The sequence below is a fragment of the Trichophyton verrucosum genome, assembly GCF_000151505.1.
Source record: "Trichophyton verrucosum HKI 0517 chromosome Unknown TV-F-b-11a04.M13r1, whole genome shotgun sequence".
Taxonomy (NCBI): Eukaryota; Fungi; Ascomycota; class Eurotiomycetes; order Onygenales; family Arthrodermataceae; genus Trichophyton; species Trichophyton verrucosum.
The window spans coordinates 1-23088 of NW_003315457.1; the positions used below are offsets into that span (position 1 = coordinate 1).

The window sequence follows — 23088 nt, forward strand, 5'->3', positions numbered from 1 at the left end:
TTCAGACGATCTTAGACAAGAGACATCCATCTCCAAGTCGACGATGATGTTGTTTGGCTGTTTCTCCCGGTCCGTCGACTACGGGACGGCATGCACATCATGCACTGCCATGCATCTTCGGCTCCAGCAGCAACAATCCACTCCGTATTGCTCTTTTGCAACGCATCATCTGGACATCTGCATGCTGCACCCTTAAGACAGCCTCTGCTATAGCCGTCTCCCGGCCCTTCATCTAAATAACTAAGCTGGTCTGGCTTGCTGGCTGGCTGTTTCAGCACCTGTCACAACGCGGCTGTTACGGTAACTGACTGGCCCTCCTTCAACTCGACGGCCAATCACCAGGACAGGGCGAGGGTCCTTCCCATCTCCCTCACCGCGACGGCCAGCGCAGAGACGACGACCGACCAAGGGGGGTGGGTTGTCTCTGACTCTCTGTCTTCCCACTGGCACGGAGCCCTCCCCCCCTGAGCGGGCGACCTGTCCACTGTCGACACCGCCAGCCCTCGCCTTAGACGAACGGAAAGGCAAAGAGTAGCAGCAGCAGCAGCAGCAGCAGCAGCAGTAGTAGTATCCGTAGCGAGTAGTAGTTCGTCCCAGCGTCCGCGCTCCCGTTTGGTGGTCGAGCAGAAGGAAAAAAAGGGGGCGGCCCCAAGCAGAGCCACCAGCGCGCAGGCAAAAAAAAAGAAGAGCGACACCCCCTGAGATCTCCTTTTCCTCTCCTCCTCCTCCTCGCCGTCGCCGTCCTCCTTCTTCCTCTTCTACTTCTTCTTCTTTACTTCGTCTGCTCACCGTCGACTCCGTTTGCTCTTCGTCTCGCACTCGCTGTCTCTGCGGTGCCTTGTCTCATTCTCCGTCTCTCGTTCATTTGACCAAGCAGGCCGTCTCCTCCCCCCTTGGTCCGCTTTTTCCTTTTTTTTTTTTTTTTTTTTTTCTCTTTGGCCCTTGATAATATTTTCGTGGCTTCAAGTATCTTCTTCACCTTCACCTCCGCCAACCCCTTCACGCTCGCTCGCCTCGCCTCCCCCCGTCGCAATTGAACTGAATCCAGGGTACGTCCCGAGTCTTCTCTCTTCCTACCGAGTGTGATGGCCTTGTGTGCCTGTTTTAATGCGGGTTTGTTTACTGCTGGCTGACGAGGAACCCGCGACTCCAGGCCCCAAAGCTGCTCCTGCACAGCCGACTCTCCTTTTCTGCTCGTTCGAGACCAAAACAACAGGATAAACAACTTGCTTCACGATGGGTAAGCCTCGAGTTTTCCCTTTTACTCTTCATCGCTGGCTCGGGTTCTACGTCTCTCGGTTTCGTTGGCGGTTGTTTGATGCGAAAGGGGTGCGCCAAAGACAGTCTATTCTAGCCTACTGCAGTGATTAAAAAAGACACACGATGGAGGAGAAAGTGGTTAAAGTCGGCCTGGTGGTCGAGAAGATGGCTGCCATGCTGCCTGAGATCCCCATAGCAGAGCCCATCACCATCCTGCCAGAGCCAGAGCCGGAGCCGGAGCCAGACTCGGGCTCTGACTACACCCGCTCGCTGGAGACTGCGACAGAGACCGAGAACAGCAGCGAGCCCGAGGTTGATAGTGACAAGAAGAGTGACTCTGAGACTGACATTGACCCTCCAGCTGCGTCTAACGGCATCCCAACGCCCACCCGGCCCTCGCCAGCACCGCCATCCCCCCATGTCTCTCCTCACGTCGAACGCAGCAACCCGATGGGCCACGGAGCAGCCCAGACAGTCAGCTCGAAGGACCCCAAGGCCGCTGCCCAGGCTGCCAGTGACATGAAGAACGTTGTTCGCCGGAAACTGGCCGGCTACGTTGGGTTTGCCAACCTGCCAAACCAGTGGCACCGCAAGAGTGTACGAAAGGGGTTCAACTTTAACGTCATGGTCGTTGGTACGTCGTTTTGTCCTTTTTTTTATATTTACACATTTTGATATGTATGTCCAATGTATGGTTCCGTTGAATTAACCAAGAGCAGGTGAGTCTGGCCTGGGAAAATCGACGCTGGTCAACACACTCTTCAACACATCTCTATATCCCCCACGAGAACGTACTGGCCCCAGCCTGGACATCATCCCCAAGACCGTCTCCGTCGAGTCCATCAGTGCAGACATCGAGGAGAACGGCGTCCGTCTGCGTTTGACCGTCGTTGACACCCCCGGATTCGGAGACTTTGTCAACAACGACGACTCGTGGCGTCCCATTGTCGAGAACATCGAGCAGCGGTTCGATGCCTACCTCGACGCCGAGAACAAGGTCAACCGCATGAACATCGTTGACAACCGTGTGCACGCCTGTGTCTACTTCATCCAGCCCACTGGCCACTCCCTGAAGCCATTGGACATTGAGGTGATGCGCCGTCTGCATACCAAGGTCAACTTGATCCCAGTCATTGCTAAGGCTGACACCCTGACCGACGAAGAGATTGCCCTCTTCAAGCAGAGAGTAAGTGCATACCCTGTACATATCTTTATGTGTTTGTGCTAACAAAGCGGTATAGATCTTGGCTGATATCCAGCACCACTCGATCCAGATCTTCGAGGGCCCACGCTACGAGCTGGACGACGAGGAAACCATTGCCGAGAACAAGGAGATCATGTCCAAGGTCCCCTTTGCCGTGGTTGGTGCCAACTCGGAAGTGACCAGCGCTGACGGCCGCAAAGTGCGTGGCCGCCGCTACCCCTGGGGCGTCATCGAGGTCGACAACGAGGAGCACTGCGACTTTGTGAAGCTGCGCCAGATGCTGATCCGCACACACATGGAGGAGCTCAAGGAGCACACCAACAACACGCTGTACGAGAACTACCGCTCGGACAAGCTGACGCAGATGGGCGTGACACAGGACCCAAGCGTCTTCAAGGAGGTCAACCCGGCCGTGAAGCAGGAGGAGGAGCGCGCCCTGCACGAGCAGAAGCTGGCCAAGATGGAGGCCGAGATGAAGATGGTCTTCCAGCAAAAGGTGCAGGAGAAGGAGAGCAAGCTGAAGCAGTCCGAAGAAGAGCTGTTTGCCCGACACCGCGAGATGAAGGAGCAGCTCGACCGACAGCGCCAGGAGCTAGAGGAGAAGAAGGCCCGTCTCGAGAGCGGACGGCCGCTGGAAGACAAGATAAAGCGAAAGGGGTTCTCTCTCCGTTAAACCGTGCTTTTTGTCTTTTCACTCCGTCTCTCCTCTTCCGCCTTCTATGCTTCTTCTTCTCTGCCATGCTATCTCCCCTCCAGTCCCAAGTCCAGACATTGTTTCTTATCTTCTCTTTCTATCCTCTCACTCACTCACTCTTGATCTCTCCTACTCGAAATTAATGGTATTATCCCCCTCCTGTTTTGTTTTTTTTTTTTTTTTCCTACTCTCCCATCGAGACTCCATGCCAGGCCACTTACTCTTACATTCATTCAAATTCCCCCTTAACTTTTTTTCTTCATTTTATCTTGTCTCCTTATCCCCCTCCCCCATTCTATCAACTTGACTAGCTGACCGGCCTCTTGTATTTCTTTTTCCTTTTCCCCTCTTGTATTCCTCCGTACTTGTCTTTTATTTAATGAATTCAATATCCGTTACTGTTACTACCCTCCTGAGCCTGTCAAAAAGCAGATGAACCGCAGCATATATGTTGGTGACAGGAAAGAGGAAAGCAAAAGAAAACAACAAGGCACAGCGAGAGGCTGAAAACAGTATCCGGAGAAGAAAAGAAGGCTTTGGACATGGTATGGCAATGGCAATGGCACATGGCACATGGGATATATCCATCTTGAGCAGCACTGCTGGGCTGGGCTGGGCTGGGGAGGCAGATTCAAGCTTGCTTCACGATCGTTATTTTTGTTTCTTTACCTCTTCTTGCTCTTTGCTTCGACCAGACTAATTAATTCTTTATGTCATTGCCCTGTTTTTCCTTTGATGTATGTTGGAAGTTGAAGTTGGTAGACTGCTCCCGTAAATTGATATCTCAGCTCTACTACAACACTACACTACAATGAATGCCTACAACCTCTACCATTACCTACCAATTGGCAATATCTGCCTACTACGGACTATATCTACTCTGCTATAGCTTCACAGCACTCCACTGTCCCCATCTCCTCTCCAGCCCCCTTGTTTACAGGCCCCCGTCTACCATATAACCGGCCTTCTGCCCTCACCTCCCAGTACTCCGTAGATAATAACATTTGCTGCCACACATTCACGCCCACCGCAATGCCAGCGCCCCCCAAATGAAATGTGCCGTCTTCTCGCTGCCGAACTGTTCCTCCGCTGCCAGCACATCCAGCCCTGCCACCTGAAGCACCCTCTGCAGCGATGCCATGCCCCCCGCGGCCAGCGCTTCCGCAACCCCGACGCCGCCACCAATCCAGGCCGCGTCCCTTCTCGAGCCTGCCCGGAGGAGCACTGGCGCACCGCCACGATCGAGGTCGACGGCTACTGTCCCGCCTGCACGCAGCAGCGAGAAGAAACAAGGCTGTTGCTGCAGTCCTCCTTCAACCGGGAAGAAACTGGAGACGACGCCGGAGCCGGAGACGGAGTCGAGAACGAGGACGAGGACGCTGGGCTAGAGGAGCAGCAGATCGCGGGCGAAGTGAAGGAGTATAGCTGTGGCCACAGACGGGTGCGGATGGACCCAGCAGTGCTCCAGCGATTCTCAGACGACCCCGACCCCGACCACCCCGACGCCGAAGACCAGCACGAAAGAGGAGCAGCTCAGGAGCAAGAGCACGCCGGAGACGACACTCGCGCCGTCGAGCGGTGTCTGCGGTGGGACAAGCTGCGGTTGCGGTGCGAGAGCTGCCCTGAGCGGTGCGCTGAGTGCCGGCTACGGGCGTCTGGACTCTGCATACAGACAACTGTCAAGGTGAATCCTGGAATTATCTAGTTAGTGAGCATGAAAAAGCAAGCAGGGGAGCGAGAAGGGAGCCCTAGCAAAGTCCCACTACCTGCGAGTACCTGTGTTTCAGCGTGGAGCTGGCTGTGAAGCGAGGTAGCTGTTCGTATCGCTACTTCACACAGCGCGAAGAGCAGAGAAAGCCAGCGAACGTCGACTTGGACTTTCTTCCGCTTCTTCGACTTCGACTTCGACTTCAACCACGCTGGACAGAACGGACATCCAGACAGAACAGACAGCCAGACAGACATACAGCTAGACTGCAAGACGACTCGATTTACGCTGCTCGACCTGTCTTTTTTTTTTTTTCTCTTTGCTTCACTTTGCTTATCCTGTATTTTCTTCTGTGGAATCGCTCGTTATGGCTCCTCCCCCGCCTGCGACGCTGCCGCTGCTTGAGCGGCTCAAGATGCTGGCTCAGACGCTCCAGTAAGGCCCTTCTCGTGATGATTGCGGTTCTCTGGGGCTTGCTCCAGCTATATAGAGTGTCGATGCTGACGGCTGCAGATTTGCGTGGTTCATAGGGTATGTCGTGTGCTGCTGAGGGCTGCCTGTCCACCCCGTGGGATTCTTCAGAAGACGGCGATGAGAAAAGAAGACGAGAAGAAGAAAAAGATAAAGAAGAGACAGCGAAGAAGAGATAGAGAAGAGAAGCTGACGGTGTAGGCACTTTACGCTGATCCTCGCCGTGTTCCGCTACCTGCTCTCCTGCATCACCTTCAGCACCTACACCACCGTCGCCCAGGGCTCGTACCGCTTCGCCTTCGTTGCGGCCGCTGCTACCTACGGCATCGTCGTCTACAAGGGCTACGTTGCCCGCGGCCGGCTCGGAGGCAGCATTCCAAACGACATCATCAAGCTTGCCGGCGACGAGAACGTCCAGTATCTCGGTAGGGCGCACAAACATACGCACACACGCACGCACACACTCATATATATATATATTTTACGAGATATTGGATTATTATACTAACAATGTTAGGAATGGCCCTTGTCTGGCTGTGCTCGCGCCAGCTGCTCTTCGCCCTGCTCCCCTTCGCTATCTACTCCTTCTTCCACGTCGCCACATACACCCGCACGTACCTGATCCCGACTTTCCAGCCCTCCCCTGATGCCGGTCCAGCCTCGCCCTCCGGCAGACCGGCCGCCGCCAAATCATCCCCCCTGGCAGATCAGATCGGCCGTTTCGTCAAGACATACTACGACACCAGCATGGCCATGGTTGCCGCCCTGGAGCTCTCGCTGCTGATCAGACTGATTTTCACCGCCTTGACCTTTAGCAGTGGAAGCTGGCTGCTGCTCGTCATCTACTTCTGGTTCTTCCGCTCTCGGTACACGCAGAGCTCGTTCGTCCAGGCCGTGGTCGCCCATTCGACGGCCAGGATCGATGCCATGCTCTCCCACCAGAGTACCCCGCCAGCTGTCCGCCAGGGATGGGAGGTTGTCAAGAATGCGGTTCGACGGCTGTACACCGTTACCGACCTGAAGCCATATCTCGCTCGATTCCAGCAGCAGCAGGGTCCCGGCAAGAAGCCACAGTAGACGAGATGCTTTTTTTGTTCTCGAGACATGGCGGGCGGTGCAGTCAGCTTAGGTTTTTTATGAAACTATTTGGCCCCGTCGAAGCTTATCACATGCATACTTTCTAGTATCTGTGTTTGAGCAGTTTTCAACAAAACATATCAAACGACGTTACGTGAACCATATCTTCATATCTACTCCCCCAAAAAAGCAAAATTCCCTGGCCTTGCTACCAGGCCTATCCCCTTACCCGAACAAAGAACCACCCAATAAAAAAAAAGGACAAAATCATTCAAGCATGGAGTATCGGCCGTCTGAGATTCTTCCTCCGAAGCCACGACCAATAAATAGAATCGTGCTTCCCTCCTGCAAAAATACCCCCTCCCTCTCCCCCCTCTTATGCTACGCTACGCTACGCTACGCTACTTTCCCCCTTTCTACCAACTCCTCTGCCACGGCCTCGCAACCAAATGACAAAAGAACATGGACATACCTGTGTACCTAATGCTAATGAAGAGGTGTCATGAGCTATCCTTCTTTTCCTTGTCTTGCCTTCTCCTTTGATGTTCCAGCTTTTGTCTATCAAATCAATGAATATACATTCTACCTACCTACATATCTATCCCACAACCACCACCCGAACACTAGCCGACCAGATGTCTAAGAGACGGAGAAACACGCCATCGCCGGCTGCTATCTCCGACTTCTTCCCTGTAATCCTTCGTCTTTTTTAACGCCGATAAATCGAATATCAAATTCGACTAATGTCCGGCTCCAAAGTGCGAAGAAGATCTGTGATTGGTTGAATTTGATTAGTAAGACGGATAAACCATTATCCTTTAAAGATTAGTCATCAAGTATTTTCAATTTTTGATTTCTTAATAAAAAAAAAAAAAAAAAAAAACGTCGAAAAAAAAAGAGAAGCAAAAAAGAAGACGAAGAAGTTGGGATTTCTTTTTGGTTTGATTTCTTTCTTTCTCTGCTCGGATGGCTGTTATTTGTCTGTTATAGAATTCCGTCTGGCTGATTGTTGGCCTGTCTCGCTGCTGCTGAAACTGCCTCCCGCATCTACCTTGACCAACAGCTTCAACCCTTCAACCCGGACTACGACTACGCAGCGACGACTACGAAGACGACGGCGGCGACAGCGACAGCAGGCAGAAGGCGATGAGTCTGGTGTCGCGGATGACAGACTTCTTCGCGGCCTCAGACTCATCGAGCCTTGCATCTTCGTCCGGTTCGAGCTCAGGGATGGGCCTGGGCGGTCTCCAGGATGGCCGGCTCGTGGACGTAGGCGAGAGGATGAACACAGCACACGCACAGCATGCAGAGCCCCAGGAGGCGGTCCGGCCGCCATATCTACACGTACGAAAAGAAAAACACCGAATATATATTCATTATCTGACTTTCAATGGGCTGGTTCCCTTGGCTAACTGGTTGTAACAGTGCATGATTGCGGGCGGAATTGGCGGCACAAGCGGCGACATGCTGATGCATTCGCTCGATACAGTCAAGACCAGGCAGCAAGGGGATCCGCATATACCGCCCAAATACACCTCCATGTCCTCCTCGTACGCTACCATTTTCCGCCAGGAGGGGATCCGGAGGGGATTGTACGGCGGTGTCACTCCTGCGTTATGCGGCTCGTTCCCAGGCACCGTTATTTTCTTCGGCACATACGAGTGCAGCAAGCGGTGGATGTTGGACGTTGGCATAAATCCGTCAATTGCATATTTGGCCGGAGGTATGTCCAAAGCTTTCCCATGCATAAGTTTAAGGGAGTGCACCGCTAACTAATATGTGCAGGATTCATTGCCGATTTTGCTGCGTCGTTTATATACGTTCCGTCCGAAGTGCTGAAGACCCGGCTACAGCTTCAGGGCAGATATAATAACCCGTTCTTCAAATCGGGATACAACTATAGATCTACGGCAGATGCCTTCCGAACGATATTGCGCACCGAAGGCTTTTTTGCCCTCTTCTCCGGCTTCAAGGCAACGCTGTTCCGTGACATGCCCTTCTCGGCACTGCAGTTTGCATTCTACGAGCAGGAGCAGCAGCTGGCTAAGCGGTGGGTTGGACATCGGGATATCGGGTTCCAGCTGGAAGTGCTCACGGCTGCTACGGCCGGTGGTATGGCGGGTGTGATCACCTGTCCGCTGGACGTGGTCAAGACCCGGATACAAACACAGCAAAATCCAGACGCTGCTCCACGACCGACTGTCACCCCGAATGGCCATGTTCATGCACCGTCGTCACCATCAACCTCCACCTCGAAATCCTCCGCTCAAACACGATTCATCTCAACTTCATCACCTTCCACATCCACAGTTAAACCCGGTGCCGCCATCCTCGACACCTCCTCGGTTCTAACGGGCCTGAAACTAATATATAAAACTGAAGGGGTGGCCGGCTGGTTCAGAGGCGTCGGCCCTCGCTTCCTCTGGACCAGCATCCAGAGCGGCACCATGCTGGTGCTGTACCAGTACTTCCTCAAGCAGCTCGAGTCATACCAGCAGCTCCGCGAGCTCCGAAGTACCTCGATTTGAATGAACTGCCACTCACCAACCACACATAACCGCAGTATAATATTCCAACTGCATAAACAATGTCCACTCGATTTTCCCACGGGCGAGAAACGGGCTCTGGCGCTGGCGTTAAGGGGGAGGGGGGAAAATGGACGGCCCTTTAGAAGGAAAATACATAGATCTAAGGCCTGGGTTTTGTTTTTATGCATCTGGCCTGTATATTTTTTTTGAAAGAAGACCTGCTTGTACAATACACCTAATCCGCGTCTCATGAAGAGTCCATCAGCCCTTTATCCTGCCTGCGCGCCCATCTTTGTCGCGGCCGTCTTTCTTTATATGCCGGGGGCGGCTGTTGTCGTCCCAATCGGGAACTAGTGACGCGCTAAACGCAAAAAGCCGACCGCAAAAATGTAAACAACAAAAAAGAAACCCCGTCGTGTTATTATGATTATTTTTATTCAACCACCAACCACCCGCCACCCCGTCCGCCCTGCTTTCGCCAGATAGAAACACGCACACACGCATATATATAGCTCTCGCAGCGCCAGAACCACTCTAGACCGAGTCGCATACCCCTCGCGATCCAGTCGGTACCAACATCTTTGCACCATGTCGGCTGCTTTACCCTACCTGCGCGCGCTCCGCAAGAGCGACCTCGTCACCCTGGCCGAGCTGTCGGACATGAAGGAGTGCGTATACCTTGGCCGTCGGCGTATGGAGGGAGCTGGTGTTTGCCCTGTGAGGTTGTTCTGATGCTGACTTTGCTGTAGTTTCGCGGACATGAAGAAGACCGAGCTCGAAGCTGCGCTGGACTCCCATCTGTCGCAGAACAAGAACCGTCTCGCCAGCGAGTCGAAGCTGAGCGATTACTACGAGAGACTGGCCAGGCCGCCGCGTGGATCGCCGATTAAAAAGGAGCCAAAGGTCGAGGTGACTTCGTTCGACGGCTCCAGCTCGGTCAAGCGCTCGACGCGTAGACGATCCGTCAAGCCAAAGGAAGAAGTCGAAGCAACGTGCGTGTTTATATCTTACCCTGAAAATGGCGTCGGCAGCTAGCTAGCTAGATGGATAGATACTAACAAGCTGTAGGGACGACTCGGATGAGTCTTCGCCCAAGTCTTCTCCTGCACCCGAGCCGGCTCCGGTTGCCACTCAGACCCCCTCGCGTCCAGCCATCAAGTTCCCTTCCCTACCACCCTCTCCGGCAGTGGTAACGGACGCGATTGACAGACAGACCACCAGAGTCCGCAAGTCTGTATCTGAAGCATGGGACCAGTCTGGCATGACCGAGCGGACGCACAGTCTGCGTTCGTTGCTCAGCAGCACCTCAACCATCCAGACCTTGATCCTCATTCTTGAGCTGTCCAGCGTAATCAATGCTATCATGCCCTGGAGGAAGTTCACTTTCCCTGCCATCGAGGCCCTGAACACCTCTGCCTGCACCCACAATATACCAGACCTGTTCAACACTTTCCAGCCAGCCTTCTGGTCTCCCCTGTTGCTCTGGGCTTCCACCAGTGTTGTCCTGCCGTCTATCATCGCGTACTTCTTCGACATCAACCTTAAGATGAGCCAGTCTACCTCTCCCACCACACGTCGATCCGCAGCTGTAGCTGCGGCTCAGGACAAGGGAAAGGTCTGCGGTGATCCCTTGGTGTTCAACGTGGCAAAAGCCTTGATTGCCTCCATAGTGTACGGGAGCGGGTTCAACTTCTGGAACCTGTTCAGCCAGACTTCTGTTTTGAAAGTTGTCAGTGCTGTTCCATGGGGATTGCAGGGCCTACTCACCGGCTCTGCCATCTGTACCCTAGGAAGCCTGTACGAAGCCATCTTGAGAAAGTAGGAAACAGGACAGGCTGTTTTCTTCCGCCTCTCCTGACTCGAAGTTGAATGCATCCCCGGAATCGATTGGGTTTCTGGTCAAATCAGGGCTTCTAGCTCGCCCTTGACAATCGCTAGATATGTCGGTGCATCTATACACTTCTTCGAATCGACTTTTATCCCCCTCCCCCCATCTCTTCCCCGTTCCCCTTGATTCACGGCGTCTTCACATGCTCTGCTGGTTCTGGTTGCTTTGCGTTATCGCTCTTTTCTTGTCTTCGTTGGAAACGGGTTAAATCGGTTCTCTGCTTTTCCCTTCGGATGTCTGTCTCTCTCCCTTGCCTTGCCCTATCTACATGATGCTGGTCCTTGCCGAATAGACGGAGAAACCGGCTTGACTATTGTTATATATATAATCCCGCATCCACCTCCTTCTTCGTGTACCTTCTCCCCTATTCCCTCCCGTACCCTACTGCCCTCTCCTATTCCTCTATTCCCTCCCCTGTCTTACCTTGCCCTATAGGTCGGTTTATGTATTGGCTGCGTTTTGATTATTGGTTTGGCTCGGTGTTTAGCCCCCTTTCATCTCTAGGACTCTGACTCAATGCTACTTACTCGTGTCTTGTCTTGCCCTCTGAATATAGCTTGCGGGGGAGATGTTGGTTTTGACCGTCACGATAACTTCCTATGATGTTTATTCCTCGACGAAACGGTTATGATGCAAAACAGTTAAGTACCCCCTTTTCAAAGTAAGTAGTATTTATTATAATACATGAAATAATCTATTCGTTTCCGCTCTTTTATATATCTAGTTGTACAGTACGCGCTGTTTTACACCGTCGACCGAGTCTCCATCTAGATAGATACGCACAGCTTTCCCTCCAGTTACGCTCCTCACCAAAACGGCATGTAGCGAAGGTATGTATCTGGGGCCAAAAAGATTCGACATTTGGCAACGGCCTCGGATCATTATTCCCGTTTACTCCTTAGAGGCCTTCGATTGGATGGCTTCTAGTTCCTTTGAGACGGCCTCCTGCAGCTTATCCTTGCTGGATGTGGACTCTGACTGGGAGGGTTCCGGGACAGCTGCAGGTGCAGCCTCGGACGATTCCGAAGACGCCTTCTGCTCAGCCAGTTTCTCCGAAGCAATGTGTTCGTCTAATTGCGCATCAACTTCTTCGTCGTCGAGTTCATTTCCGTAGACGTCGGGATGTTGTCTAAAGCAATCTTGCATGGCCCTAGATAGCACCAATTAGCATTTACCCTACCTACTATGTGAGTCACGACAGTGAATACGTACTTGAATTTGTCAATGCAGTCCATTCCCTTGGGTTCCTCCTGGGAATACACGAAGCATGAGAATGCGGCCCGGAAGTCCTCTCCACAGGGCCCATGGGCCATGCCGCCTAGGCAAGGGCAGTCCCAGTTGATCTCGCCGGTTTCCGGGTTAAACGCCGCCTCTTGGCCTTCCTCGCCCTCCTGCTCGGCATCGCTTGGGGCAGGAACAGGCGGTTGCTCCCCCCCAGAAATAGGAGCACCAGTCTCAGCAGCGGCACCTATTGATGTCTCCTCAGGCGATGACTTCTTAACTTCCGAAGTGACAGGAGCGGGTCGTGCCTTAGGCTTGGTCTTTTTCGCCGCCTCTAGAGACTCAATTGTTTGCGAAACAGCTGTATCTTGCGTCTTATATTGGGATCCGGGAGCAATCTCGACTACCATTGCCATCAATGTCAGCCAATCCACCGATTGATATTTTATCTAACGCCTGCCAGGCATGGACTTACGGGGAGGTTCTTCGGCAAATATGGGGCTTGTGTTGTAGTAGTAAACAGCACCGGCAGCAAGACCCCATCTCACCACCGTACTTCTCCATCCCTGCTTCTTCTGTACTGGCGACGATGCATCGCTAATCCATCTTCGGCTTTGCGCAAATCGTAGTTGTTGTGCAGGTGTACCACGGAGCAGTGTCCTAGACGCGGATCGGAACATGGTGAAGAGAGGCGGGGAACGAAGGGAAATTAATCTAACAGACCAGGAGATGGGAAATCAAATATAAAATAAACTCATTGAATTGAGAGCGAGTTGGGGACTCGGCTTAGAGTGCTTTTGATATCGTCGTCTTCGTCTCGTCGTCTTCAAGATTGTTAATCAAGAGCGAGCGAAAATTGGTGATTATGTAAGATTATCGGATAAACATATGCCGAAGATCCCGGTCCCTTTTAGGCAATATCAAACCGCCGAGCATCCAGTAGATATTTTGAAGAGATGTCACAAAGACAAACACACTTGAGATACCCGATTTTTGATATTTATTTAGCCGCAAGTTTGAGAGATTGGTTTAAATACGATGGAATGGCATCCTGCTCGGTTTTTTGAGGACTCGCTTCCCCCGGCACCATATGCTCTACTAATTCTAAACCAACCTGTCAATCATAACGCCTTGAGGCTACTAAAAAGACATGGTACGGTGAGATGCTGGTACCTCCCAGCTCACCCAATATCTCAGGGTGTAATGCAGAGATTCCTCTTGGTGAAAGCTAACTGGGTTTGATAGCATGTTTTACCATCTGCGCGGATGGTGGGGCAAACCGGTATTATCATGTCATGAAAAGGCTTGGTCTGGAGAAAACTGAGGTATGGATTACTCAAGTTATCAAAAATATATGTTATCTCCATATGATATGTGTATTTTTCTCTTTGGCCGGTATCGTATGTACCATATCTAACTGCTCGAACAGCTTCCCAATGCTATCGTTGGAGATCTTGATTCTATTCACCCGGATGTTCGAAAACACTACCAGAGCATGGAAGTACTTATTATTGAGAACCCAGACCAATATTCAACGGATTTTATGAAATGTCTTAGTTATCTTGCAGATAACTGCAGTGATATTGTCAATACCACCTGCCAGCATAGCGATAATGGTTCCGGCAGCTACTCTAATAATTCGTCCAAAGCCTTAGATGTTGTCATATTTGGCGGATTAGGTGGGCGTGTTGACCAAGGGTTTGCCCAAATCCACCACCTATTCTGTACTACTGCATCTGCTTCGGAACAGATCAGGCGGCCAAATGGTGAATTATATCTCATCTCCGAGGAGAGCATCTCCTTTTTTCTACGCCCGGGGAACAACGTAATACAGACCTTTGGCGGCTCGTATTTTGGGAAAGAGAAAGAAGCCAGCGCTGGGCTAAGTGGTCGTCAAACAAACAATGCAGACCAGCAAGCCTATTTCTCAGAAAATATAGGAATTATCCCCTTCGGAGGTCCGTCAATCATATCCACACAGGGCCTCGAATGGGATGTGAGTGATTGGAAAACGGAATTCGGTGGTAATTTAAGTACGAGCAACCATATCAGAGCAGACTTGGTCAAGGTCGAAACTTCAGCCCCAGTACTCTTTACCGTGGAGCTAGCACCGAGCTTGAAACTAGATGAATCAAACTTTTCCAGATGAAAGTATGCTCTCAAGGACTCGAAACACTTCTATTGCCGGTCGAGGGCTTAGTCGATCTGGCAATCTCCGTGCCTTCCGCTCATAGTACATATAGAGTGCTGAGCCCCCTGCACCATTGATGTACCAGGGCATCTTGACTAGGGAATTTGTCTTTGATGCCCAGATCCCTTCATTTGAGGATCCCCGTCCAATCTAGATTGTTTTTACCATGTTTGATGAGGCTCTATATCCCTACGGGCGGGTTCAAAATAAACGTTTTGTTGATATACTCTTTCGAACCGCGGAAAGAACCTTACAACCTCCAACGGTCCTTCTTGCTTTGGATTCCAACCCGCGGACGAGAGACCGCATGCGAAGGCTGGCTCCGGCGCATGGTGTCAACGATATCGCATCATCTGTTGGTGCTTGGTTTCTATAGCTATAACCACCCTCACCTATGTCATTGGATTCCTTGAAGTCGGAGAACCAAAATGGATTCGGTACCCTTCACAAGATCCCTGCTATATCTTCCTTATGAGTTATACTTAGAGATAGCATCGTTTGTATGTTTTTATTGCGCTCTTTATCCCTTGATTGACGGATCTCGCACGACTAACCATAAAACAGATCCATTCACGCTCTGACCTAGTCTCTCTTTGTCTAACTTGCCGATGTTCGAATTCACTGACAGTGCCCATCCTTTACAGATATATTAACCTTGTTATTCCACCTGGAGACGAACCCGGGAAATATTTGGATACTAAGGAGCCTCCATGGTTAAACTGCCTTCGAAGTATAGCTCGTAATAGATCGGGACAGGCTGAATGGGTTAGGAAGATTGCGGTAAGGGGCACTCGCGGAAATTCCTACGGGAGCTTCCCGAGAGTTGGCGGAAAACAATCAACCGAACCGGATGTGGCTCGGTTGAACTCGGAACGCATTCAATTACACGACATACTGTCTACCCTATTCACTAAGGTGAAGAAATTGCAGAGTTTCTGGTGAGATTTACCCCTGGCAGGGTATGACCCTATTCCATTCTCCACCGTGCTAATAGAAGGGTTTTATTCTTGTCTCTCAAAGTTGGACGGCCGATTGCATATACCCCACCAAAGAGGTCTTCAAGCTTCAGGAGAATGTCAAAGCTTTCAATTATCTCTATCCCAGGCCTCTTTCAAATGCCCGAAAAGATAAGGTCTTATCAAATGCGTACCCTGAGCTACGTCATGCGTCATTTAAGTGTTTGAAAGAGCTATCAATATTTGGAATACCCTATGCTCGAAGCCTAAAAGACATATCGAAAATCCTAGTGGAAGTACGAGGGACGATTAGAGTCCTCAGGCTTGGGCTGATCAAAGAGGATAGTGGTTGTCCTAGGCCTCTGCCCCGAATGTATAATACCTCTGCCGCCTATTCTCAAGACCTCCTTCTTTCAGTAACAAGGGGTCTCTCAAAAATCTCAAAAACTGATGGCTTTGTTCGCCTACATACCCTGGAAATCCTACTTTGCAATCACCTAGTTATCGAAGAATGGGCTAAGGTCTTTGATTTCACTGCTATCAAGAACTTTTCCCTCATCCATTCATTCAACTTCGATGTGCATTATCCTTCTCCTTGGACTTATTTGCGGTCGAGGCGTGTTACCCTGAAAAGGCTTAAAACCAATATCTACATGGCAGGGGCTGTGAGTTATCTCCGGCCCTTTAACTCAATTGAGGAGCTTTATCTCATGGGTAGCCGGAAATCCGCGGATTTTGGATATATCGGCTTCTACTTCTCGAATCTTAGGATACTTTTGATTATGGAATTTGTAATTGACATTGGGCTCTTCGTCAGAAACCTTCACCTACTGATTGGAGCATGCCCTAAGTTAGAGGAGCTGGGATTTCCCTTGCTCAGAAAAATCCAGGTACATTTGTCACTGTCCAATTATTCCTTTAAGCCTTTATCGTGTGCATGCTTACGCTTAGTTTACTACATTTAGACTACAGTATGGAGCGTACTGGCTCATGCACCTGCTTTAAGGCGCCTCTACTTTGTGGGATATAATACTAGACAGATACGTTCTCTCCTGGACCCGTTCATTTTCGACTTTTTTAGTTACTTCGAAATATGCCCTTCTCCCCTCATTTACCGACTGGAGATGCTTAGCTGCCACAAGAGCCTCTGGCGCATAAGTTCGCTAGCTTCTGCACCCGTTGAAAGGAGAACACACGAGGAGATATGTAAAGACATAGATCGCCGGCATGGATACGAGCCATCTGATTGCCTAGAAAGAGCGAATGCCAGACCGCAGCCCTTACGTTTCGGAAATTTCGGGCCAGGATTAGATCGAGTGGCTGTTCGAGTGCGCTGGGAAGATTACATGGAAGACGAAATGATTTCAACTATCAGAAATTATCTTCTGTAGTAATAGGTAGATTGGCTCACGCCATTATTGCTAAAATTGTTCACAGTATTATTATTAGACTCGCTGGTAGGCATATCTGCTTGTATAACAGAGAGTAACAATTGCTTCGGGGATGCTCCTGTCCAGTTTGTTTATTTCATGGATTTTCTAGGCTCTCTAGTATACCATGGCTCGGGTAAAGTGGCTTTCCTAGAACTTCTTTGACGGGGGATGTTTGCAATTAAAAGCCAAAGGATATGACATCAAAGGCCAGGGACTGCAGGTCGATAAAATAGAAGAATGCACAAAGAAATATAACATCTGTTATTTCTTGTCATTGCTGCCAGTAGTAGCGCACTCATAGCATATCCCTGGGACCCCTTTGATATGGTTATCAGCAGGAACCAAGCTTACACCGTAAACGGCAGTGAAAGCTGCTTAGTCTGCATTGAGGGGCCAATTTTGCACTCTTATTGCCATGTCAACCACAGTAGCCACTTATCGTCACATGCTTCGAATGTTGGTTGTCGATCATTCGGGCGGTTTCGAATCGTTTCCCAGCCATGAATGCATAGAAAGGCAAGGAGATAGCTATGTTGACGGGCCCAAGGCTTGACTGATGGAGTATCATCAATGTGAAATGGGGATAAGTCATGTAAACTCGATGATCGTTTGGGAAAGCGTATCAAGTCCTAAAGACAAATTTATTGAGCGCGAGGCCACTCAAGGCCAAACGCACAGCAAGTAAATTAGCACTTTGATATCCAAAAAAAATTTCAACTGCCGTATATTTGGTTCCTTTTCTTTTTTTATAGGAGGTACGGGAGTTTTGATTTTCTTAGTGCAATTGGTGCCATGGTTGTAAATCACTAATCATACCAGTCAACGTCGCTCAGTTGTAATTTACGAGCACGGAATCCACTCCGGGCTGATTTATCATTTCTTGAATCGCGGTGCGATGACGTTCGCTTGTCGGAACCTTTGAGTGAGCCTTTAGCATTGGTGTTCGGTCGTAGAATAAAGTGGTGGGTTGGGGAACTGTTGCTATCACCATCATTGCTATCATTGTCGTCACCAAGATCATAATTGAGAACCAGATTTTTTATTCGTTGTTGCTCCTCGCGCTCTGCTTGTTGCTGAGTCTTCATTGCAACTGCAAAACTGGAGTCCGAAGGGAGGTCGATAGTGCGTGTCTTAACACTCAAAGTTAGCAACATAGCCTGGGAACGTTCATGTAGAATTTGAGCATACCTGCTGGCGGTTTCCACGCTTGGTCATAAGGGAGAAGGGCATCGTGCTGGAAGGCGTCGGGGATGGTTCTTTGGTCTCTTCAACTTGAGCAGGTTCGCGGGGATTTGCACGTCTCATGGGTAGGGGGACGTCGAACATCGTTTTGCGCTCGAATTTTCGGGATTCTACACTTTCAGATACCATCTTCTCGAAGGCTCTGTCAAATTCAGCTTCAGCTTCAGGATCACGCTCTTCCTCTTGACGAGATACAAAGATCTGCTCTTCTTCTGACTCGGATTCGTTTTCATCATCTGGCTCATTAGCGGTAACCTATAAGATAGGGGTTAGTTTGACGGTAATGAAGCAGGCTTCGAGAAGGGCATACCTCTGCCTCATCAGTAGAGACCTCTTCGATATCAGGAGCTCCGTCATCTTCAATATCTTCATCAGACGATGAGCTCTCCGCCTCATCTTCTGGTTCTGGAGCTTTGTCAGTCTCTTGCACTTGGTAGTTCTGTGCAACCGCCTCCGCAAACAGTTTGGTAGCTTCTGTAAAGTCAGCAGCAAATTTCCACTGTGGTCGAGTCAAGGCAAATGTGTCTTGGATGACGAAATCAACATCCATAGGTATAGGATCCTTGGTATGTAGATAGTACTTAAATTTCATTAGTTAGTATGGCATTCCACCATTTGGCCGAAATCTTGGGTATATACCTGGAAAAATGTTAAGAAAAAGTCAAGTTTCTTCTTCGCACTTCCTCGGTCGAAACAAACACCGCAGGTATCTAGTATGGTGCACACTAGACGAATACGGAAATAATCATCTGGCATATCAAGCGGGTTTATTTTTCCCGGAGATGGTGTCCCACCCTCTGATTCCACGCATCAGCAAAGTAAAAAGGGCACTTATAATCTAGTAGGGCCTTGGCCAGCTTACCATGTCCATAAGTAACAATACGGTAGAGGGTATCGAAGATCACTGGTGAGTCAACCATCTTGTAATTATAGAGTTCTCCCAAATACTTGACCTCTGAAATCCGTGACTGATTGAATTTGAAATCATTGTTCTCTAGACCGATGGTGATTCTCTCAAGGACATTGTCGATAACGCCAATCACAAAGGACTGGTGGTAGCGATATAGTGCGCTGATGATGATTGCAAGTAGATGAATATTTCCGTACTTAATTTTTCCTGGTTTGCTGAATATACGCTCGAGGATGTTGACAACCTGAAACCAAGTTAGTATCCTTGAAGAAGTGAAATGATGGATAAAAGTAGCAGCTTGCCTCGGGTTCCTCCCAGTGTAACTTGCGAATAGCCTTTAAAATCTTGGTGTAGTTCCGCTTGTTCATATCCAGATATATAAGCTTTCGAATATACAGCTCCATTGGCGTACGCTCCTTTTGCTGGATAGCTGGTCTCGGTGGAGGGTCGACGTAGTACATGGCATTTTCAATAATCATTCGTTCCTGCTGTCCAAGGTGCTGGGCAGATTTCTTTCGTCCAAGTGTTTCTAAGAACGATGCCATTCGGGGAGCTGTCTCGGGGTTTCTGAGGAGATACCGGCCGCAGTTTTCCAACAAATTTCCTATGATCTCGATGTTCATACGGGAAAATTCGTCCAGGCTGACTTTGAAGCAATGAAATATAACGTGTTCGGGAACGACGCCGAATTTAGTGAGCTCAGCCAGGTATCTGATGTTGCTTGTACGAACTTGACCCAGGAATTCTTTTTGCTTGCGGCGTTGAAGGCTGCGGAATTCGTCGTCCAGATATGTGATTAGGCCCTGAGGCACATCAGGAAGATACTGGCCTAGAGTAGCAACAAGGCGAGCGTAGAGAGGTAAGAGATCGGAACGGCCCTTCGGCACTTCCTGAACAGCTTTGACCAGTCGGTTTCGAGAGGCCTTCGAGTTCAAGAAACAAAAATCCAGAGCTAATTGATCAACAGCTTCCTTGTTGGCCAGCTCAGGAAGCTTAGAAAGCAGTGCATCGACTTGAGCTCCAACTGACTTGTTGGCAATAGTGGTACCGGACTCTTCTGGTTCCCGCGCACTGGAATCAGCTGCTTGTGAATCTGGCTTGCTGGTGCCTTCAGGGGCTGCAGTTCCATTTTGTCCTTCCGAATCAGGTTTCACTTTAGACTGGTCGTCTCCGTCTGCTTTCTTCTTTTTTCCGTCTTCCAGGAGCACAGCGGGGACTTTCCCCTTGAAATCCGCTAAATTCTCGTAGAAGCGCCTCTCTTCTTCATCTTCCCAGATACCAGCCCCTTCACCTTGACCACGAAGGTATTCGCCAGTCTTTACAAGGCCTATGCTGCCACTCATTGCGCCATCAGACGCATCTTTTTCAGCCAAGTCAGGCATTTCAACGCCCAAAATCTCACATAGTGATTGGGTATTGGACACCAATTTCTCATGTGCCTTTGTCTGTTTCTCGAAATTAGATTGCCGATCCTCGAGGATCTCGCCGCTTTTCACGTATGCCTCTGCATTTCGGCGACTCTGATTTGCAAGAGCCTTTTGGTCTCGACTAACATGCTTCTTCACATCTTCAAGGTATCTGTTTAACACATTTTTAAACCGCGTTTGAAGCTTTTCGGGGACGAGGGGAGGATCATCAAGCTGAACTGTGTTTGTACCTGCTTCATCCCCGGATGTACCGCCTTGTGTTTCCTTGGAGGTATCTGTAGTGGTTCCGTTCGTCTCTACTGTCTTTCTTCCCTCCTCGAGTGTCTTAATTCCCAATATATCCCAGCTATACGTTCTAGCGAATAGTAGAGCTAAAGGCAAATTGACGTGTTCTCGATCGTAGCCAAGCAAATCCTTTAAAACTTCAAGGGGAAACGGTTCTTCATCCCTGTCCTGGTTCGGTTTCGCGGACTGAGACTGGCGAGGCTTAGAGCTTCCATCAGCACCTTTCCCACCCAAAGTTGGCACCGAGTCCTTGCACTTTGGCATAGAATCATCCGGTCTCTCTACATCGTCTAAAGTCCGAAGCAGCCCAACCAGCCAGAACTCTGTTACCACACGGAGGAGAACCCTGTGCCGGGATAGACGTTCCTTTTCTTCCCTTTCACGGACCTCTGGCGTCCAGGCTTTGAGCTGTGCTTTATCCGGTGAGGTAAGGCCGCGACCCAAGCTCCACGCCAGTCGTTTGGTAAACTCATCCGGGCCAAAACGCTGGTGGATTGCGCTGGCAATTTCAACACCCGCGGCGATTTCTCCCGGTGTCTTGAGCTTGCAGAGACCTTCATAAAAAGCGGATATGATTTCTGAGAGGTATTTATGGAGCGAAAGCGAGCGAACATCGGTTATGAAGGTGGGAAGACCTGCGGCAGTGATTCCTGTGCGAAGTCGTTTGATAAAGGCTGTGTTCTTCTTCAGCGAAGAATCTAGAGATTTGCTAACTTCAAAGACATCTGTAATAATCCAGCATCGAGTTTCAAGTTAGCACCTGGCGTTGGTATAAGAGCGGCCCTCCAAGCTTCGGATATGACGATATGACGATACCTGTCTCTCCTGCCCAAACGAGCGCGTTTAGATCCCGGAGCTCTCCTGTCACGATAGATTAGCTATGATCTCGTAATGATGCCTGCCAGATACGGCGAAACGCCGTTCAAGATTCAGCGTACTCTTTCTTGCGCGCTCCATGGTCTCCGCCCACAGATGCTTAGATCCCGCCCTGGTAACGGTACAACGAGGTTCCCCGGCTCTTCAAAGATACGTGGAAGGAAACGAAACGCGAGACTTATGTGCCACATTAGGCAAAAAGATCTGAGCGAACAGCAAGCTGAGAGAGAGATAGGCAATTCCGGAGTCCAGAGCGTGAGTAGGCTGGAAGATGGGAATGGAACCTGTCGGTGGTCCAGATTAACTACTAGTTAGTTAACTAGTTTGGCGGCAACACTTTTGGGTGAGGTCACCGGCTGGACACACAAATTAGCTACAATAATGACTATTCCTGCACTTTTCCCACAGGCTCACAACCCACACATAACTACTATATTAATTTATACAGCGGCTACCAGGGCGTGAATACGCATTAGTTCTACCACTATCTAGATCTAGATTGAAAATATTAACCAAAATTCCTCATTATTAAATATTTTTCGCTTCTATTTTTGCTACAAGTAACATGATTAGTCAGCCAAATCTTAGTAAGCTGTGTCTTAGTAAGCTACATCTTAGTCAGCCACCCAATGTAATTTTTTAGCTGATAGAGAAACAACGTCAACGATAGAAAAACAACAGCAATAATAAATCTGTTGAAATTGTAGAATCTAATAACTAGATGGTCGCTTAGTTAGGTTGGTAACCACTGGGTTAGCTTCGCGGTGGAGAGCCAACCAACTCTTCTGTGGGCTTCCAAATCCTCAAGACGACTACTCCGTACTTTGGTCTCTGTTGCGATACCTGGCAAAGACTACCTAGTTGACCACTTGAAGCACTGACTAGTGTCATTTTCCAGAGCACCAACCTAGGTTGTTCTTGTTGCTAGTGTTACAGGGCTGAGGCTGGAGATAACGAGATTTGTATAATTCCAGTTGATTTATGTGGATAAAAATACAACTACATATGTAGAGTCAACGTGGAATCAACCGCTGGCCGCTTTAACAGCCCTACCCGACGAGCACTAAAGCGGCCATGCCACCCTCTCAGGCCCAAAAGGGCAAAAAGCGACGACATCGAAGTTTTGTTTCATTTTCAATATTCTTCATCATTCATCTGTTCTTATCGGCAGCAGTAGAAATACATGATGCATAAGCTGCCAGAAATTTCAACAGTTAACTAGTTGCGTCAGCCATTTATGGACCAATTTATATCCTCCAGTCCATCCTTGTGATAGGACGGTATTGCCCCATAACTACTGCCTGGGATATATTCTTGGTGCTATGGCTGCATGCAACGATCCTCCACTACGGTGTGCCCTCCGCATCTTTTGCTCTATACTTGAGTTGAATCTGCTTCGCTATAACCGGGCTGCCACCGCGAGCAGTACCAAGGGGTATGGATGTATGACTGATTCAGACGACCCAGATGTGAAGGATCCAAAAACATTCCTTCAAGGGAGGCCTGTGCTAAGTTGATGATAAAATATAGGCGAAATCTCGGCTTTCCTGCCCTGTTTCTAGAAACAGTTTGAGTCCAATTCCTATGAATCTATCCTGGTGGTGGCCAGATACATTCCTCCTACAAGCAGTTGCCATAACACGAAATATTAAAATTTTCTTATGGCAAAGGTAAGACGCGTGTTTCTCCAAAGTGCTCTAACCATCTATTGGTGAAG

The 23088-nt window shown here is 49.6% G+C and overlaps 10 protein-coding genes across 10 annotated transcripts; 7 read left to right on the top strand and 3 right to left on the bottom strand.

The window, feature by feature from the left end:
* Positions 1–240: 240 nt before the first annotated feature.
* Positions 241–1272, bottom strand: TRV_03445 (uncharacterized protein; the record flags this gene model as incomplete). Its single annotated transcript, XM_003022335.1, is given in 3 exon segments — positions 241–770; positions 790–1168; positions 1231–1272. 3 exon segments carry the CDS (start codon positions 1270–1272, stop codon positions 241–243), a joined length of 951 nt encoding a protein of 316 aa, XP_003022381.1.
* A 111-nt stretch (positions 1273–1383) lies between these two features.
* Positions 1384–3137, top strand: TRV_03446 (uncharacterized protein; the record flags this gene model as incomplete). The annotated part of the gene is made up of 3 exons (XM_003022336.1): positions 1384–1894; positions 1980–2446; positions 2502–3137. The coding sequence occupies 3 exons, from the start codon at positions 1384–1386 to the stop codon at positions 3135–3137; spliced, it is 1614 nt and encodes a 537-aa protein (XP_003022382.1).
* Positions 3138–3606: 469 nt separating this feature from the next.
* Positions 3607–3858, top strand: TRV_03447 (uncharacterized protein; the record flags this gene model as incomplete). Its single annotated transcript, XM_003022337.1, has 1 exon — positions 3607–3858. One exon carries the CDS (start codon positions 3607–3609, stop codon positions 3856–3858), a length of 252 nt encoding a protein of 83 aa, XP_003022383.1.
* A 354-nt stretch (positions 3859–4212) lies between these two features.
* TRV_03448 (uncharacterized protein) lies at positions 4213–6414 on the top strand (the record flags this gene model as incomplete). Its single annotated transcript, XM_003022338.1, has 5 exons — positions 4213–4766; positions 4946–5206; positions 5397–5534; positions 5596–5762; positions 5855–6414. The coding sequence occupies 5 exons, from the start codon at positions 4213–4215 to the stop codon at positions 6412–6414; spliced, it is 1680 nt and encodes a 559-aa protein (XP_003022384.1).
* A 1428-nt stretch (positions 6415–7842) lies between these two features.
* Positions 7843–8942, top strand: TRV_03449 (mitochondrial carrier protein, putative; the record flags this gene model as incomplete). Its single annotated transcript, XM_003022339.1, has 2 exons — positions 7843–8137; positions 8200–8942. The coding sequence occupies 2 exons, from the start codon at positions 7843–7845 to the stop codon at positions 8940–8942; spliced, it is 1038 nt and encodes a 345-aa protein (XP_003022385.1).
* Positions 8943–9701: 759 nt separating this feature from the next.
* TRV_03450 (uncharacterized protein) lies at positions 9702–10764 on the top strand (the record flags this gene model as incomplete). Its single annotated transcript, XM_003022340.1, has 2 exons — positions 9702–9934; positions 10011–10764. The coding sequence occupies 2 exons, from the start codon at positions 9702–9704 to the stop codon at positions 10762–10764; spliced, it is 987 nt and encodes a 328-aa protein (XP_003022386.1).
* A 957-nt stretch (positions 10765–11721) lies between these two features.
* TRV_03451 (mitochondrial intermembrane space protein Mia40) lies at positions 11722–12731 on the bottom strand (the record flags this gene model as incomplete). The annotated part of the gene is made up of 3 exons (XM_003022341.1): positions 11722–11980; positions 12043–12454; positions 12527–12731. The coding sequence occupies 3 exons, from the start codon at positions 12729–12731 to the stop codon at positions 11722–11724; spliced, it is 876 nt and encodes a 291-aa protein (XP_003022387.1).
* Positions 12732–13346: 615 nt separating this feature from the next.
* On the top strand, positions 13347–14200 carry TRV_03452 (thiamine pyrophosphokinase Thi80, putative; the record flags this gene model as incomplete). The annotated part of the gene is made up of 2 exons (XM_003022342.1): positions 13347–13451; positions 13481–14200. 2 exons carry the CDS (start codon positions 13347–13349, stop codon positions 14198–14200), a joined length of 825 nt encoding a protein of 274 aa, XP_003022388.1.
* A 1369-nt stretch (positions 14201–15569) lies between these two features.
* TRV_03453 (uncharacterized protein) lies at positions 15570–16330 on the top strand (the record flags this gene model as incomplete). Its single annotated transcript, XM_003022343.1, has 2 exons — positions 15570–16088; positions 16280–16330. 2 exons carry the CDS (start codon positions 15570–15572, stop codon positions 16328–16330), a joined length of 570 nt encoding a protein of 189 aa, XP_003022389.1.
* Positions 16331–17437: 1107 nt separating this feature from the next.
* Positions 17438–21452, bottom strand: TRV_03454 (uncharacterized protein; the record flags this gene model as incomplete). Its single annotated transcript, XM_003022344.1, has 7 exons — positions 17438–17788; positions 17820–18128; positions 18184–18453; positions 18513–18670; positions 18736–19080; positions 19196–21220; positions 21398–21452. The coding sequence occupies 7 exons, from the start codon at positions 21450–21452 to the stop codon at positions 17438–17440; spliced, it is 3513 nt and encodes a 1170-aa protein (XP_003022390.1).
* Between the last annotated feature and the right edge of the window lie 1636 nt (positions 21453–23088).